The 16,657-nt window shown below is 37.6% G+C and overlaps 1 protein-coding gene across 1 annotated transcript; it reads right to left on the bottom strand.

Annotated features, from left to right (window-relative positions):
* Positions 1-7,409: 7,409 nt before the first annotated feature.
* On the bottom strand, positions 7,410-9,312 carry LOC107702264 (uncharacterized). Its single transcript, XM_016504522.1, has 4 exons — positions 9,213-9,312; positions 8,714-9,097; positions 8,425-8,577; positions 7,410-7,441 (listed from the first exon to the last, which is right to left on the bottom strand). The coding sequence occupies exons 1-4, from the start codon at positions 9,310-9,312 to the stop codon at positions 7,410-7,412; spliced, it is 669 nt and encodes a 222-aa protein (XP_016360008.1).
* Between the last annotated feature and the right edge of the window lie 7,345 nt (positions 9,313-16,657).

Here is a 16,657-nt window from a genome sequence, read left to right as displayed (position 1 = left end):
TGAAGGGAAACTCCTGGGACAGATGAACTAATCAGGACAGGAACAGGAAACTAACCAAATAAGGGCATGGGAAGGCACATGGGGAGCAGGACACACACAAAACATGGAACAGAGTCTGACAGTTTACTTGGGGCTAAATTTAAAATGAAGGATTTCCCCTTGTGTCGCTGTTAGATTATTTAAAAGGTTATTTGTAGCGGTGTTACTCATTCTACAGAAGCATATCCACATGGAGAAGCTAATTTCAATGTACAGTTACTTTATAGGTCATCGAATGGAGTGAAAATGCTATAAGGTAAAATGCTGCTTCTATTTTTACAGCAGCCCTTTCAACCCCTGTAACACTGTATGTATAAGATCACTGTCCTCTTCAGTCCTCCTCTTTCAGGCTTTTGAGTGTCTGTCTCACTATATCTCTATCCAATCCTGGATCAGAGATTCTCAGATAAGGTCAGTTTAACTTTTGAGTGTTTGAGATGGACGTGTGCAGTATATTTAGAACAGCTGTTAGGCATCAAGCGTATTTATTTCAGATAGGAAAATGAGACTCCTTACACAAGAATGTATGGCTGTGTTCAGGTGATTATCTAACAAATGACAGTCCTGTAATATTTTCCCATCAGACCTAAAACACACAGTGACAGTAAAGGAGAAAAGTGTCGACAAGGCTATGAGCATGTATTTGCCTGTTACTTCATCTCTTTTTTATAGTATGCATGTATTCCTCTATGCAACACTGTCATAAAATGCTAACATCAACGTGTGCAAAGAGTGCAGGATGCGAAAGGCTGTTTAGTTGGTCCAAAATAGCACCACCACCACACACAAATTTAGCATACAGTTACTGATGGCATAAATGTCTTAAAGTGTTTTCAGCTTAGTCTTGAAAATGCTTAAAAGAGCCCACAAAATAGACTTTTTTAAGATGCATTTGAATAAAGTAAATCAAGGAAGGGAGTTTTTTCACGCTGCGTTTAACCCCGGGTTATTCTCGTTCTAAACCCCTTTTAACCCCAGTTAAGGCATGTTTCACAGTTGTGATTTAGAAGTGGAGTTATTGCCACTTTTAATGCGAGGTTTTAAATTAGCAATGCTTTTATTACAGCTAATCATATATACAGCTAGATGTTTAGCAATAGACAGTAGACACCCAATCGCGTGTCGCACATTCACATGCTTTGGACAGTCACGAAAACACCACCCAAGTTTCCAAAATCGCCCCTTATAGGGCACTATTTGAGGGGACAAACTTACAAAAACCGGAAATCAAACACGGGGAAGGGATGCCGCTTACTGTTCGGTCTGCTGTTCTGTCACGATGCACACACAGGAGGAACGAGGAGACGCTGGAGAATATGTTGACAGGACTTTATTTGCATAAACCACCGAGGAACCAAGGGAGACGAACACAGGAAGACGTTCTCAGGAAGATGTACAACAGCGGACAGAGCACTTGGGACTGGGAACACATTTTATACACACACACAGGAGGAGGGGATGACGAGACACACCTGGGAGCAATAAAACCAAGGGAAACACCTGGGACAAATGAAATAAACTAATCAGGACAGGAACAGGAAACTAACCAAATAAGGGCATGGGAAGGCACATGGGGAGCAGGACACACACAAAACATGGAACAGAGTCTGACAGTTTACTTGGGGCTAAATTTAAAATGAAGGATTTCCCCTTGTGTCGCTGTTAGATTATTTAAAAGGTTATTTGTAGCGGTGTTACTCATTCTACAGAAGCATATCCACATGGAGAAGCTAATTTCAATGTACAGTTACTTTATAGGTCATCGAATGGAGTGAAAATGCTATAAGGTAAAATGCTGCTTCTATTTTTACAGCAGCCCTTTCAACCCCTGTAACACTGTATGTATAAGATCACTGTCCTCTTCAGTCCTCCTCTTTCAGGCTTTTGAGTGTCTGTCTCACTATATCTCTATCCAATCCTGGATCAGAGATTCTCAGATAAGGTCAGTTTAACTTTTGAGTGTTTGAGATGGACGTGTGCAGTATATTTAGAACAGCTGTTAGGCATCAAGCGTATTTATTTCAGATAGGAAAATGAGACTCCTTACACAAGAATGTATGGCTGTGTTCAGGTGATTATCTAACAAATGACAGTCCTGTAATATTTTCCCATCAGACCTAAAACACACAGTGACAGTAAAGGAGAAAAGTGTCGACAAGGCTATGAGCATGTATTTGCCTGTTACTTCATCTCTTTTTTATAGTATGCATGTATTCCTCTATGCAACACTGTCATAAAATGCTAACATCAACGTGTGCAAAGAGTGCAGGATGCGAAAGGCTGTTTAGTTGGTCCAAAATAGCACCACCACCACACACAAATTTAGCATACAGTTACTGATGGCATAAATGTCTTAAAGTGTTTTCAGCTTAGTCTTGAAAATGCTTAAAAGAGCCCACAAAATAGACTTTTTTAAGATGCATTTGAATAAAGTAAATCAAGGAAGGGAGTTTTTTCACGCTGCGTTTAACCCCGGGTTATTCTCGTTCTAAACCCCTTTTAACCCCAGTTAAGGCATGTTTCACAGTTGTGATTTAGAAGTGGAGTTATTGCCACTTTTAATGCGAGGTTTTAAATTAGCAATGCTTTTATTACAGCTAATCATATATACAGCTAGATGTTTAGCAATAGACAGTAGACACCCAATCGCGTGTCGCACATTCACATGCTTTGGACAGTCACGAAAACACCACCCAAGTTTCCAAAATCGCCCCTTATAGGGCACTATTTGAGGGGACAGCCATTTTTAGTGGTGTCCGAAACCTTAGTGGACATTATCAAGTGCACTCATTCAATCCCACAATGCACAGCAATAACGAGTGTACAACTAATGTATGCTCAAAGGCTAGAGAATACCCATAATGCACTGTACGAGTTGTGCACCGAATGAATTGCACGTCTCGCCAGAAGATGGCACCTGCAGCTGAATCATTCATCCATTTTACAAAGTGCTCGTCCACGGCGTACAGCATAATACAAAACAGATATAAATTCATGGTAAATGTATTATTAAAATGTTTAATTAGGTTTTATACATAATTTCCAGGACAGAGTTAAACATCCTTTCATCTTACTACTGGAGCTGCCAGTTTGCTAGTTTCAAATGATTATTAACATCAAGCACAAACTATGCAAAAGCGGCAGTCTTTTCTGGTGCACTCAGTGTCCGAATTCACTCACTTGTTTTCATTCACTCCTTCAAGTGAACTGTATTAGTGGCCTAATGTAGGGAATAGTGACTGAAGGTATAGGGGGTGATTTCAGATTTAGAGTTTGAGACGGAAAATGGACAAACAGTGATGAAAAAGTAAAGAAGAGATTGTTTTATTTTTACCTTTACAGTCCACCGAAAAGTCCATTCAGGGAAAACTCTTGATAGTACAGTCTGTAATAACACCAGGCTGCGCAATGCTAAGCTTACATGTTAAGTTTTTGCATGCTGCATTTGTCCAATCAATGAAACTAACCTCAAATATGCAAATAAGAATGTTCACCCAGGTTTTAGGAATATACAGTGTCAAACGTAAGTTTGTGATTTTGAATACCCAAGATTTATTGTTAACCCCTGATAATTTATGAGCAGTGTGAAACGTGAAACAAGATAACCCAGGATTCCATTTACCCGGGGTTTAAAATCACCCAGGGTTCTTTTTCGGTGATAACTCCCTACTCGCTACTTCACAGTTAAAGGGTTAGTTCACCCAAAAACGAAAATTATGTCTTTAATTACTCACACACATGTCGTTCCAAACCCGTAAACCCGTATCTTCAGAACACAAATGAAGATATTTTTGATGAAATCCAAGAGCTTTCTGACCTTGCATAGACAGCAATGGAATTACCATATTCAAGGCCCAGAAAGGTAGTAAGGACATCGTTAAAATAGTCCATGTGACATCAGTGGCTCAACCTTAATTTTATGAAGCTACAAGAATACTTTTTGTGCGCAAAGAAAACAAAAATAATGACTTTATTCAACAATTTCTTCTCTTCTGTGTCAGTCCTCGACGCACGTTCACGACAGTACCATGCATGTGTGCACTACGCATGTGTGAGCATTCGAGCTTTCTGACCCTGCATAGACAGCAATGCAACTGACACGTTCAAGGCCCAGAAACGCAGTAAGGACATCATTAAAATAGCCCGTGACATCAGTGGCTCAACCTTAATTTTATGAAGCTACAAGAATACTTTTTGTGCGCAAAGAAAACAAAAATAATGACTTTATTCAACAATTTCTTCTCTTCTGTGTCAGTCCTCGACGCACGTTCACGACAGTACCATGCATGTGTGCACTACGCATGTGTGAGCATTCCACTGCTTGTAAACAATGCGCAGCGCATTCTGGTGCTACGGCAGAACGCCGGCTCTTCCATCAGCAGTTTCACACAAATGCGTTGTGGTAGCCCTGCCTTACAGGTTTGGAATGACATGATGATGGTGGGTAATTAATGACGGATTTTTCATTTTGGGGTGAACTATCCCTTTAAAAATTAAGGGCAAGAATGACATGATGCAGTTAGCATGGATGCCCCGCACCCACCCACACACACCCGCTCTCAGATACATTCAGCATGACATCGACAGCAGCTGGCATGACCAAGGAAGAAATCATCTGTTCCTCGACTGACCGACATCGACATTGTCTATGTTTGACTACTCTGTTGTTAAGCTGGAAGAATGTCTGATATCTACTCACGTGGAAACAGAAATTAATGCCACAAGGGAAAAGCAACTTCATGCCAAATTCAAATTAAGGTCAAGCTATATTATTGCTGTTGTTTTTAGGTTTGCGTGTGTATTTCTTGTTTAGAACTGAAGAAGATTTTAATTAGATTTTAAGTACATAGTGGTCCATAACAAAGGCCAAATAACACACGTTTTTGTACATACATACAGTATTTTTAAAACAGGCTTACCTTTTCAACAGGAGTTGCCTGGGATGCCTTTTGCAAAGGTTTTATATTGTGACCCTTAGCAGGCATCCCAGCTTCCAGTCTCAAAGATGTAGTCTCAAGTGGTTTTGAGGTAGCACAATGAAAAATGGACTCCCGGCTGTCGAATAGCCATTCCTTTTAGTCATGGCTTGAGGATTTCAGAAAGGTTTTCCAAACACATCCTTTTGCTCATGTAATGTGTAGTAAGTACACATTTATATTAGTATATAGCCTATAGTTTATATGTGTACAGTAGACATATATACTGTATAGTAGATATGTGAGTGAGTCACTGAATCAATCACTCAATCAATTCATTCAAAAATGCTGATTAATTAAGGAACGAATAACATTACTGTGCTCAGATATGCAGATCTGCTTTGAAATTGGTTGGAACTATTTTGGAGGAGCAAAAATAGACAAAATAACTGGTAATACTAAAATATAAGTGACTTACCTTGTTTACTGAGCTGTTGTATAGAGCAAAACAGTTGTATTCAATAAACACAAGTATGACTGATAATTTGTTTATCGTTATTATCCTTATAAATAGATAAGGCAGATATTTAATGTCATATATTTTATGCAGTGTTATTTTAGTATAATTGATATACTAATATAGTTTTTGTTAATATTTTTAAATAGGTTTTTTTCTGTTTTAACTTTAATTTTACTTGAGTCATTTTGTTGTGTGTTTTTGTCATTTTTATTCGTTTTTATTTTCATTTTATTTATTAATTTTGTAATTTATCTTAGTGTTTTATTTATTTTGAAGTACTTCAACTTGAAATGGAGCTCAGAAATGGTGACTGGCAACTAGCTGAATCAAAATAATGTTTTTAGATTTTTTTTTACTTTAATTATATTTCAGTGGACATTCATTTTATTTTTAAATAAAATGTTTTTTTATGTTTGTAGTTTTAGTTTAGTTAACGATAATAACCCAGATATTATGTAGGAAATTCTTGAAAATCTATTGCAGTAGATATTGTGGAGATGAGATAGTTATAGAATATATAAACATTTTAATAGACTTGTCTAAATGTCTCATTATTACCCACACCTTATTTGCCCTTTTAATTCAGCTGCAAACAGAATTACTGCTATAACCCTCTAATAACTCCATAATCTAGTTTTCCCTGTCAGACTAGTGTTTCTGCAGAGTGTGGAATGGATTTTATGTTGGACTGAAGAGTACACTTTTATCGACACCTAATGGTCATTTCAATGACATTTCTAATAGGCCCAGAAACACACATACACACCCACTTACTCACACCATAAACAACAACAATAATACATGAATATGTTCCTGCCTCATATGTTCTTTTGATACTTCTCTTTGTTAATATATCTTTCAAGACTTTAATGATTTGTCAAACACAATTAGGGAGAGAGAACCAATTTAAACCAATTGATTTATTTGATATGTGACTTTCAGATAGATGTGTGCTTTAAAAACATTATTCAAATAAATGTGGAATGGAACAAGCATTTGGTCATGTTTTAGACATTTTCACAGATTTTTACAAAAAGCAAACCCACACTGCCCCCCTCTGGCCACTAGTAAAACTAAACACACTGAATGATCTGACCAACAAAATGAGTCGATTTCAGAAATACAATAACAGATCATGGTCAAGTGAAAATGCATGATCATACTTTAAAACAGGGTTGTCAAACTCAATTCCTGGAGGGCTGAAGCTCTGCAGAGTTTTGATTCAACCCTAATTAAACACACCTGATCCAACTAATCAAGTCTTATTTAAAACCTACATGCTATGTGTGTTGGAGCAGGGTTGGAACAAAACTCTGCAGGGCTCCATCCCTCCAGGAATTGAGTTTGACACCCCTGCTTTAAAACATCAATATCCATTATATACAGTGACAAAGTAAATGTACAGGTAGAAGAAGCACATTATTATTAGTATTATCTTGAGCATTATTTGAACATCATGTGAATTGTCAAGAGATGTGCTGTACACTACCAAAGTAACACGGAAATGTCCAAAGTGTTGTCTTGCAAAGACTGAAACCTGCTCTTTGTGCTTCATTCTGAGAAGCATTAAATGTGATACTTCCTCATCCACCAGATTTTAAAGAAAGGCTGCTGCTGTAAGTCAGGCTTTTGCAAACATTGCATGCAAACCAAATTTACCACAAACTCACCACATAAGCATTTGCACATATCAACCTCTGTCCTACCTATTTCTGTCTCATATGCACACAACCACTAAACTGAATGGAAAATTTGTGATTAAGATTGGTATCTTTTTAACTAAGAATTAAGCAAGACCATTTCTTGAGAAAAAACACAGAGAGTGCAACTGAGTAAAACTCCTTTGAAGAGAAACTCTGATGCTTTGAATACTTGATTCAAGTGTGATTTGATTTCAATTTGGTTTTAACTGTTCAACAAAATCAAATGTACAATTAGTAAACAGGCAGATCTAACATGCAGCAGTCTGAAGGAAAATAACAAAAAGAAAAACAAAAATGTATGTCACTACAGAGGAGTAACTAAAGTGGGCATCTGTCTTTTTTCTTTATAGTATTAAGATCATTTTAAGACTGCCTGCTCACTTGTCACAAGCTGTTTTCCAAACACAGTAACCTACTCAGCATGGGCTTATTGTAATTGGGCTTATTGTAAAATCGAGTCAGATAAATGTTGCAGTCATTCAGTTTCAGAGAAATATACACACATTAAACTAAACATCACTTAACACAGGAAACCCATTTCTACATCCTGTTATTCAGGTCATCACTGTGAGCACACAAAGACTGTACTAAAGTGCTTTTATTAGAGAGAAGGAAAAACTTGTACTGTACTGAGTATCAGACTAACAACTTTACAGGTTTGAATTTTTTAGCTCATAAAAAAATCTAAAGTATCCAATTACATATCATTTACTTTCATATGTAATAGAAGAAGCTCCTCTACCTTGTATGATTACATGTGAAGTTACATGATAATGAAGCCTGCAACTTTTCTAGTATTTGAAAAGTTTTAGAATCCACCTCAGTTCTATTTTAGGTCTATTCAGTTTACGTTCTGACCTGAGCATAAGTACTGAAGTCAGAACTCTGCACTCGCTTTGTCTTGCGTTATTTTTGTCTCTTGGTGATCACGTCTAAAGATGCAGAGAGAGAGAGAGAGAGAGAGAATGTAATATTCGTATTGTACATACCTCAGCGGTATTTCTACCTTTTAACTTGTCTTTTTGATCTCTCACAGCATCTATGGATTGTTAAATTAGAACATCACTTACATACATAAATGGTTTAAAGTTTATGCACTCATGGTTATGTTACATTTCAGTTTCTAACATCACTATTACATTTTGTGTGCAGGCTTTGCTCATCCAAATTATGCTAATTGTCAAAGGCTGATGATCTGTACATTAAAGTAGAAAACACAAAGGTTTGTGAATTAGTGAATGGTTACCTGTAGTTTTCTTACAACAGAGGCAGAACAAACAGATGGAGAAGAGGAGAAAACACACCGGACACACACTGAACAGCAGCGTCCAGCAGAGCACACAGTCAGATACAAGAGGTGGTGTGGAGGTGGTGTTCAAGGGTCCAGAACTGGAAGACACTTGCCCAACCAAACATAAACCATAACCAAAATATATTACTGTTATTCCGTATGTGTATCTTCTTCACTGAGAAAGTTAAAGTGCTTCAGAATTACATAATCAATTATATAATAACTAGCAGAAGTGTTTCCTTACATTCCAGAGAGAGACGAGTTGTGCGGTTTCCATAATAGTACACATTTGATGAGGAGATGATGCCATTTTCATCTTTATTTACCTTATTCTCTTGTTCTGCACAGTAGTACAGTCCCAGATCAGAGACACTAATGTTAGTAATATGTAGATCATAAGAATTACTGTAGCGGTTGTAGATAGAGCTGAAACGCTGAAATATCTTCAGTTCCCATTTTGTAAAATCTATTATGAGAGAGGGTTGATTTTCATGAGAGAAGTTTCTTATCCATACGATGAGGGAACCGTAAGTTAAAGAGCGATCACAGTAGAGAGTGATGTTGTCTCCTGGTCTGACATTCATCTCCACTTCTTCTCCATAGATTCTTGTCTGATGGAACAGTAAAACTATAAAAGAACAAAACAACTTTATAAACGCTTCAAATTGTACTATTATATAAAAAATATGCACAGTAGTGACATTTCGTTTGAAAAACAGCTGAAGAAGTATAATTTTTCTTACACATAAGCACAATGAGAGCAACTCTTGACCTCTCCATCTTAGTGAGCGATTGTGAATAACTGACACTGGTGAGGGTCTCAATGTAGACGTCAGATCTCATCTGATTGGTTCACGTCAGCGGAAAGTTTTACCTAAAGCGGCCCACGTCATGAGGGGTTGGCAGTAGACTGAGTTGTTGTTTGGACGTACAAAGAGTGAAAGCAGTTTTAATCAGTCACCAGTTACCTTACAGACATTTTTTTCCTATTTGGCTTTGTGATCAGCCACCTGATTGGTTCAAAGTGGAAATATTCGAGATTAGTTTATCTGATAGATACTTTTAGCAATATCTTTGATTCAGACTTGCAGATAAGCATAAAAATAAAATGCAAATATAAATAAGGTGCTTTACATTTCACATTCAATCAGTCAGTCAGTTCATGCCTGTCATGAGTGTCTAGTCTTTTGAATCAAAGTTCACCTGCAAAATTCATTCTTTGTTTTATTGTAATAGGTTCAGTTCAACATCTAAACGTGTAAAAACAGGAAACCCACAAGCCTTTTATTCAGACCGCTTACAAACACTTCACATTTGCAACACGTCATGAGACTCTCTCTTCACATCTCTTAGTTGATCATTGGTCAGCAGGCACAAATGTTTCCATTACCTTTGTGTGGTTTTGTGTGTTGCTTAGAGTGCATGTATTTGCACAAGGGAAGCTTGCTAAAATTACTGTGTCTAATGCTCTATACTGTGGTTAAACAGACACTGACGGCTGTCCATCAAGCTAAAATCAGCTACATTCAATTATGAGAAAATGCAATTCAACATAACACAAGTAAAGATCAATAAATCATGTCCAACTACAAAATATAAAGAAAAGTGCAATGTTAGCAAGACTAACCGGTCCTTGTGGGTAAAATAGGTCTATGCGAGTATAAAAACAGCAGTTTTTTAATATTGAAAGGGAGTGAAGAACCATGCATATGTCCCATACTTCTTATGGTCAAACTTATGCTAGACAGTAAATTAAAGAAAGCAAATGCTTTCAAATATTTGATACGTGATTCGAATGAACATGTGGTGTAAATTGGACAATATTTCACAAAGTGCTAATACAGATGTGGCTTTTCTTAATACTTCCTCAACAAACAGGAAGCACAACCACATATAGGCCTACTTTATGTATCAGAAATGACGCAGATGTCTGTTGTTCAGGGTGTTCAGCACTGGGAGCTGTCCAGTGTGCTGAATCTCTTCTGAAAAAAAAGCTATATGATTAAATATGATGAGAAACAGGAAAAGGATAGTTAAAATTCCGTCAGTTACTCATCCTTATGTCACTCCAAACGACTATAAAATTATCAGTAGTTCATATTAATGGGATGCATTCCATGTTTTAAAATCCAAATATAGCTGCAAGCAGGGATGATGGGCCCAAAGCCCCAGTGCCACGCCGGTGGCATCAGGAAAACAGTGCACAGCGGCCACATACATTTAACCCACAGCAATGAAAGGGTTACTCTAGAATATCAGGAGTGTGAAACAGATACACACAAGGAAAGGTAAGATGTATAAAACTTTTAATGACCTATAAGAATGTTTAAATGATTTTAATGGTCTATAAGCATTTGTGAAATATTTATATTAGGGCTGTCAATAGATAAAAATTTTTGATCAAATGAATCACACCCTCTTTCTGTGATTAATCGCGAATAATCGCACACTTCATTTATACTTCACACCATTTATCTTGTTTCAAATGTTTATTTTGTCCTTATTTGCTAAATCCAGCGAAGTAAACCAAAAGATTGAAGGGTGATTCTCAAAAATCTGTATTTTCTGCCAGCTTTTTTCAAGATACATTTAGATGTCTTTCCAAAAAAGAACCAAATGACATAAGGAGTCCATATAAGCACATATGAAATAAATTAAAAAAATGCTAAAACAAATTTAGCAAACAAAACTCAGAATTGTCTAGTATGTATACAGTGAAACAGCAAAGAGATTTTTTACATTTTAGAGAAGTCAAGTTGCGATACCGAACAGGACCACATGGAGATGCCTACTGCCTACCGCCTACTGACTGCATATATCTACTACAGTACACGGATCCATTCAGAATAACTAAACACAGCAACATACACATGACAAATCAAAACATTATCGTGAATGTGTGTGGAAACAATGTGAATGTACGGAAATGTCTGTGCCTGTGCATAAATACAATGTGCGAGCAGTGCGCCAAGAGCACTCATACACGCATTAATATAACGGACTCACACGTGCTTACTGTAGGCTACGACTCCTGTACACCACCACAATCGTCTTTACCTTGATTGCAATCTTTTTCCATCAAAACTTTACTAGCGAGACTGGTTATCAAGTCGAGAAAACATAGTTTGCGTCTCATCTGGCCATACAGTGTTGACATTCCGTTCAGTCTGTACTTCACACAGTATGAGGACTCGCGCTATTCATAGACAATCGCAGAATTGAAATTCAAAGCGAAACACACTGGAATAATTAACTGAAAACGCAACGCGAGTCTCTTTTCTCTCTGCAATCTCTGATGTAATCAGCCTGGTTTCCTTTATATTAGTGCTGTTTTGGACGGATTGTTTGAATGCATTCGCTTACTGGATCATTGGACTGAAAACTTTCCCGGAGTTTAGCGGCTTAAAGTGAACTGATCGCAAACAGAGAAGCAAAATTGGGTTAAAGGTTTAGAATAGAAATTGTGCTTCAGTAATTTTGCTTTAATTGCGTTAAATTATTTTAACACGTTAAGGATTGTAAAATTAATCGCATGCGTTAACACATTAACGTTGACAGCCCTAATTTATATAAAACTATATTGGCAGTACAGTACATATCAACTGATTCTTTGCCTTTATTTGTCAATCTAACTGATATAAACTGAGAAGATAAAAATCAGGCTTAAAAGATTTCTTATTCTATCCTATCCTCCATCTAGTGGACAACGTTGGTGTTACAGCCTTCAACTTGAAATGTTTTGAAATGTCTAATTGTTTATAATTTGCTGTTGGCCCCCAGAGTTTGGATAAAGCACTTTCAAGATATGACAATTCCTGTTTCCTTTTTTTTTTTTTCTTTTTTTTTTTGCTGTTATTTTAATAAATCTCCATGGTAACATCGTTTAAGATATCCAAGAACCATTTTAAATTTAGGTTCCTCAATGTTTTTGTCACGATCTCCAGCTGGAGTGCCTATGAACTCCACCAGAGGGCACTCCACCCCTGACTCTTGCCACTCTCACTAACTACATTCCCCATAATCTTTTGCCGGACTCACCATCACTGATTGCATTCACCTGTGTCTTGTTACCTCATCTGTCCCACCCTATTTAAAGCTTGGTTTTTCATTCATTCAGGGCTCAGCATTGTCTAGCCTGTAGCATCCCCTAGTTCATGTGTTCCTTGTGGCATTATGGCCTTGTTGCCTTGCCTTTGACCCTGGACTGTTTCTGATTTCTTATTGTTTGCTGCCTGCCCTGACCTTCACCTGTTTTGTGGATTACTCCTTTGCCTCGCCCTGAATTATACCTGTTTGCTGTTGTTTGACCCTGCCTGTTTTGACTACGATTTTAATAAAAGCCTGCACTTGGATCCACTACTGCGTTGTTACGCCTCCCAACATTACAGTTTTGGCATCATGTAGACAAAGTTTGGTGTGAATTGCATGATTGCCCTAGAAGGAGTTCCTCTTGGTCGTAGCTAATGACTGTAAACTAGAAAGTTGTGTGGCTTGATGAGAACAATATATGTACCAAGTCTGGTGACTGCAGCTAAAACTAACCCCCCAACTTTTGTCAAAAGGTGGTGCTATAGAGCATATCATTACATAAATTATCATTACATAAATTACATTATTTGAGAAAGTAGAAAACAATACTTACATTTAAAAGTGTAATCCAGCAATTTCTCTCAAATAAATCCTGTCGTCACCGGCACGCAATGAATTCTAGGGTAGGGTGGCCTGCGAAGGGTTCATCTGTTGTAGCTTTCGTTGCAAGTGAAATGAGGGGCGCATTTGGAGGCCGCAATTGAAGGAGCCTTCGAATTGGGACAGCCTTCGTCGCACCGCGGTGACGCAATCTGCCTTCAAATGCACCCTTTGAAGAACGCAGCCTTTGAACTGGGAAGCAACTAATGAATGCTGAAGTTAAAACACACTTCCTGTTTCCCTATTTTCACCATAAATTCATTGCATCGCCAAGGACAAACCTTTAAAGATATCAAGACGTGCTGCGTCATCCGCCGGAACGGCTTCAGCCTATGACAGATACCGGAAGTGAGAGAAAAGTGTTTATTACATTTGAAATATGGATATTTTTCTTACAAAAACGCATGGATTCACTACAGGAGGCCTTTAATCAACCCCCGGAGCCGTGTGAGGCACGTTTTGTTATGGATGCGCGCGCTTTATTTGACTACTTTTTTTGGACTGTTCAAATGCAACACCCGCTGACTGCAATGATAGAGCTTGGAGTAGCCAGGACAATTTTTAATATAACTCCGACTGGATTCATCTGAAAGAAGAAAGTCATATACACCTAGGATGCTTCGAGGGTGAGTAAAACACAGTCTAATTTTCATTTTTGGGTGAACTAACCCTTTAAATGTGGGCATAAACGTGTCAATATTTTTCTCATCTTGGGATTTCAATGTACAGTATTAAGTCCATCTCAGAGCTTTAACCACTAAACTACCATGTTTCTAGAAACACTTCATTCTGAGAGATGCTGTAATTGATACTCATCCATCAGAGGGTATAAAGAAAGTCTGCAGCTGCAAAACAAGCCTTTGCAGACATTGAAAGCATAAAAACTGGATTCACCACAAACTCACCGCATAAACATTTACAGACACAAACCAACCTCGGTCCTTTCTACTTCTGTCTCATATGCAAACAAGCAGTAAACTGAATGGAAACATTTGTGGTTAAGATGGTTATCTTTTTAAACGAGAATAAGACAAGACCTTTCTTTGAGAGAAAACAAAGACAGGAGAGTAAAGCTCCTTTTGTTGTGACAAGTCAGAAGCGTGTGGATCCATTTGCAGCTTTTATTAGAATAGTCAGACAATACAGGGTCAATACCGGCAAGGGAGAACAGCAGAGAGAAGGCTGAGACAGAGTCGTGTACCAGGCGAGAGATCGGGGCAGGCGGCAAGCAAACAGAGTCCAGGTGATTAATCAGTCCCAGGCATGAGGGGTGATGGGAATTGGAGTCTGAATGGGAATGACTAATATTCGGGAGACGGTTCCCTCTGGTAGTGCGGAGGAGGCGGTACGGGAGCCTCCTCTGTAACACCTTTGAAGATCAAGTTGAAAATGTATTTCTACTTCATTTCATTTTAAATTTAAAATTGGAATAATCTAGGTTTTCTAGTTTATTTTACAGTTTGTTAGATAGAACTAACATTTTCAGATTACCACTTGTTTTTTTTCAATCCGCTGGACATATTCTCATGTTGTCTGTCTGCTTATCTCCTGCTGTTATTCAAACACACAAACCTACTCAGCAGCCCCAAAATGCTTATTTCTGATCCAGCATGGAGTGTGATTTAGAGAACTCTGATGAGGTTTACTGGAAAAAAAAAAATGAGTCAGATAAATATTGCTGTCCTCCAGTTTAAGATAACTATTCACACCTTAAACTAAACTCTACTTAAAACAGGAAGCCCTCTTCCACAACCTGTCATTCTGTGTGTCCACAAAGACTGTATGGAAACATACTTTCTTTTATTAGTAAAACACTTTTACTAATGGAAAATGTTTTTATTTGTCAATTCATATACATATAATTCTTGCTTCATATTTGTATTTTAGACACATTTTAACCAACAAACATGCTAATAACATGATGTTTCAGTGATATTGGCTCCGGCAACTTTCTAGTCTTTTCCGTTTCTGTTCTGACAGGAGCGTAAGTAGTGAAATCTGAACTCTGCACTCGCGTTTTCGTGTGTTGTTTTTGTCTTCTGGTTATCACATCTAGAGATGCATAACACACTTCTTCATCATTATTCTCCTGGAATAAAAATTTATGTTTTGATTTCATAATTTATAACATATTTATTACAGTTATTATTACACTATATAAAGATTTATGTAACATATATAAATAACTTGGTTATACTTTACACTAAGGTCCCTTTACTAAGCAATATATTTGTCACAGTATTTATTAATGTTTGTTAATACTAGTTAATATAAAATGCATCTGATCATTGTTAGTTCATGTCAGCTCAGGTCCATTAAATTATATTAACAAACAGAGATTTAGATTTTAATCATGTATTTGTAAATGCTGAAATTAACATTAACTAAGATTAATAAATGCTTTAGAAGTTTTCTTCATTGTTAGTTCATAGTAACTAAAGTAGTTTGTCATTGACATAATCTGTTTATCTGTTCGTTAAAGTAAAACTGTGGAAGTGCAAAAAGACAGCATTAATCTGTGAATAATGACCAGTAGTTGTCCTACAATGGAAGCAGAACACACAGATGGAGAAGAGGAGAAAACACACCGGACACACACTGAAAAGCAGCGTCCAGCAGAGCGCACAGTCAGGAGGTGCAGAGGGTTCAGAACAGGAAGTCACTTGCTCAAGATAAAATAAAAACAAATGTATCAATGAATGCTAATATAAAAAAATTGTCCTGTTCATCTTGCTACTTCACTAAGAGAGGTATTACCAAGGTGCTTAATTACACAAGCAATGATATAATAATAACTGGTAGAAGTGTTTTCTTACCTTCCAGAGAGAGACGAGTCATTCGGTTTCCATAATAGTACACTTCTGATGAGTAGATGAAGCCTTTTTCATTTTTATTTAACTTTTCTCTACATCTGCACAGTAGTACAGTCCCAGATCAGAGACACTGATATTAGTAATATGCAGATCATAAGAATTATTGTAGCGGCTGTGGATATAGCTGAAACGCTAAAATATCTTCAGTTCCCATTTCATAAAATCTATTATGAGTGTCACGAATCCGGTCTGTGGCCTTCTGGCCGATTGCCACCAGAGGTCGCTCTCCCATTACATTGACTCTCACACCACACAGACTGTTATACATCACCCTGGACTGCATTTCCTATCATCCATTGCACTGATTACACACACACAGCTGCATCCAATGAGACACGCTTTATATGCCATGGACTTCCTCTCTCTCACTGCCGAGTATTGTTTAGTGTATATCACTCTTCTAGCGATAGCTACATTACGGAGCCATTCCAAGTTTCCGTTTCTAGTTCTAGTCTAAGTCTAGTCATTTCGTGTTGCCTTGTTGTCTGTTTCCTGATCTTCTGCCTGTGTATCTTGGATTAACCCTTTGCCTGCTGTTTCGGACTGTGTTTGCACCTTGCCTGGACTATTGCTTGTGTTATTGGATAACCGCTCGTGTCAAGCCCTCTGGATATTGTTCGCCGATC

Source organism: Sinocyclocheilus anshuiensis, unplaced genomic scaffold, assembly GCF_001515605.1.
Source record: "Sinocyclocheilus anshuiensis isolate Anshui unplaced genomic scaffold, SAMN03320099.WGS_v1.1 scaffold86, whole genome shotgun sequence".
NCBI classification, from domain to species: domain Eukaryota; kingdom Metazoa; phylum Chordata; class Actinopteri; order Cypriniformes; family Cyprinidae; genus Sinocyclocheilus; species Sinocyclocheilus anshuiensis.
The sequence above is the reverse complement of the archived record's forward strand: the minus strand, read 5'-3'. Positions and strand labels throughout refer to the sequence as shown.

What these genes read in the sequence shown, in the direction of transcription:
- LOC107702264 (XM_016504522.1), bottom strand. Translation starts at nt 9,312, where the DNA reads ATGAGATCTGACGTCTACATTGAGACCCTCACCAGTGTCAGTTATTCA. An exon ending in AACTCGTCTCTCTCTGGAAT is followed by an intron (nt 8,578 to 8,713) that starts GTAAGGAAACAC and finishes TGGTTGGGCAAG; the next exon opens with TGTCTTCCAGTTCTGGACCC. An exon ending in CTGTTGTAAGAAAACTACAG is followed by an intron (nt 7,442 to 8,424) that starts GTAACCATTCAC and finishes ATTTTCCTTCAG; the next exon opens with ACTGCTGCATGTTAGATCTG.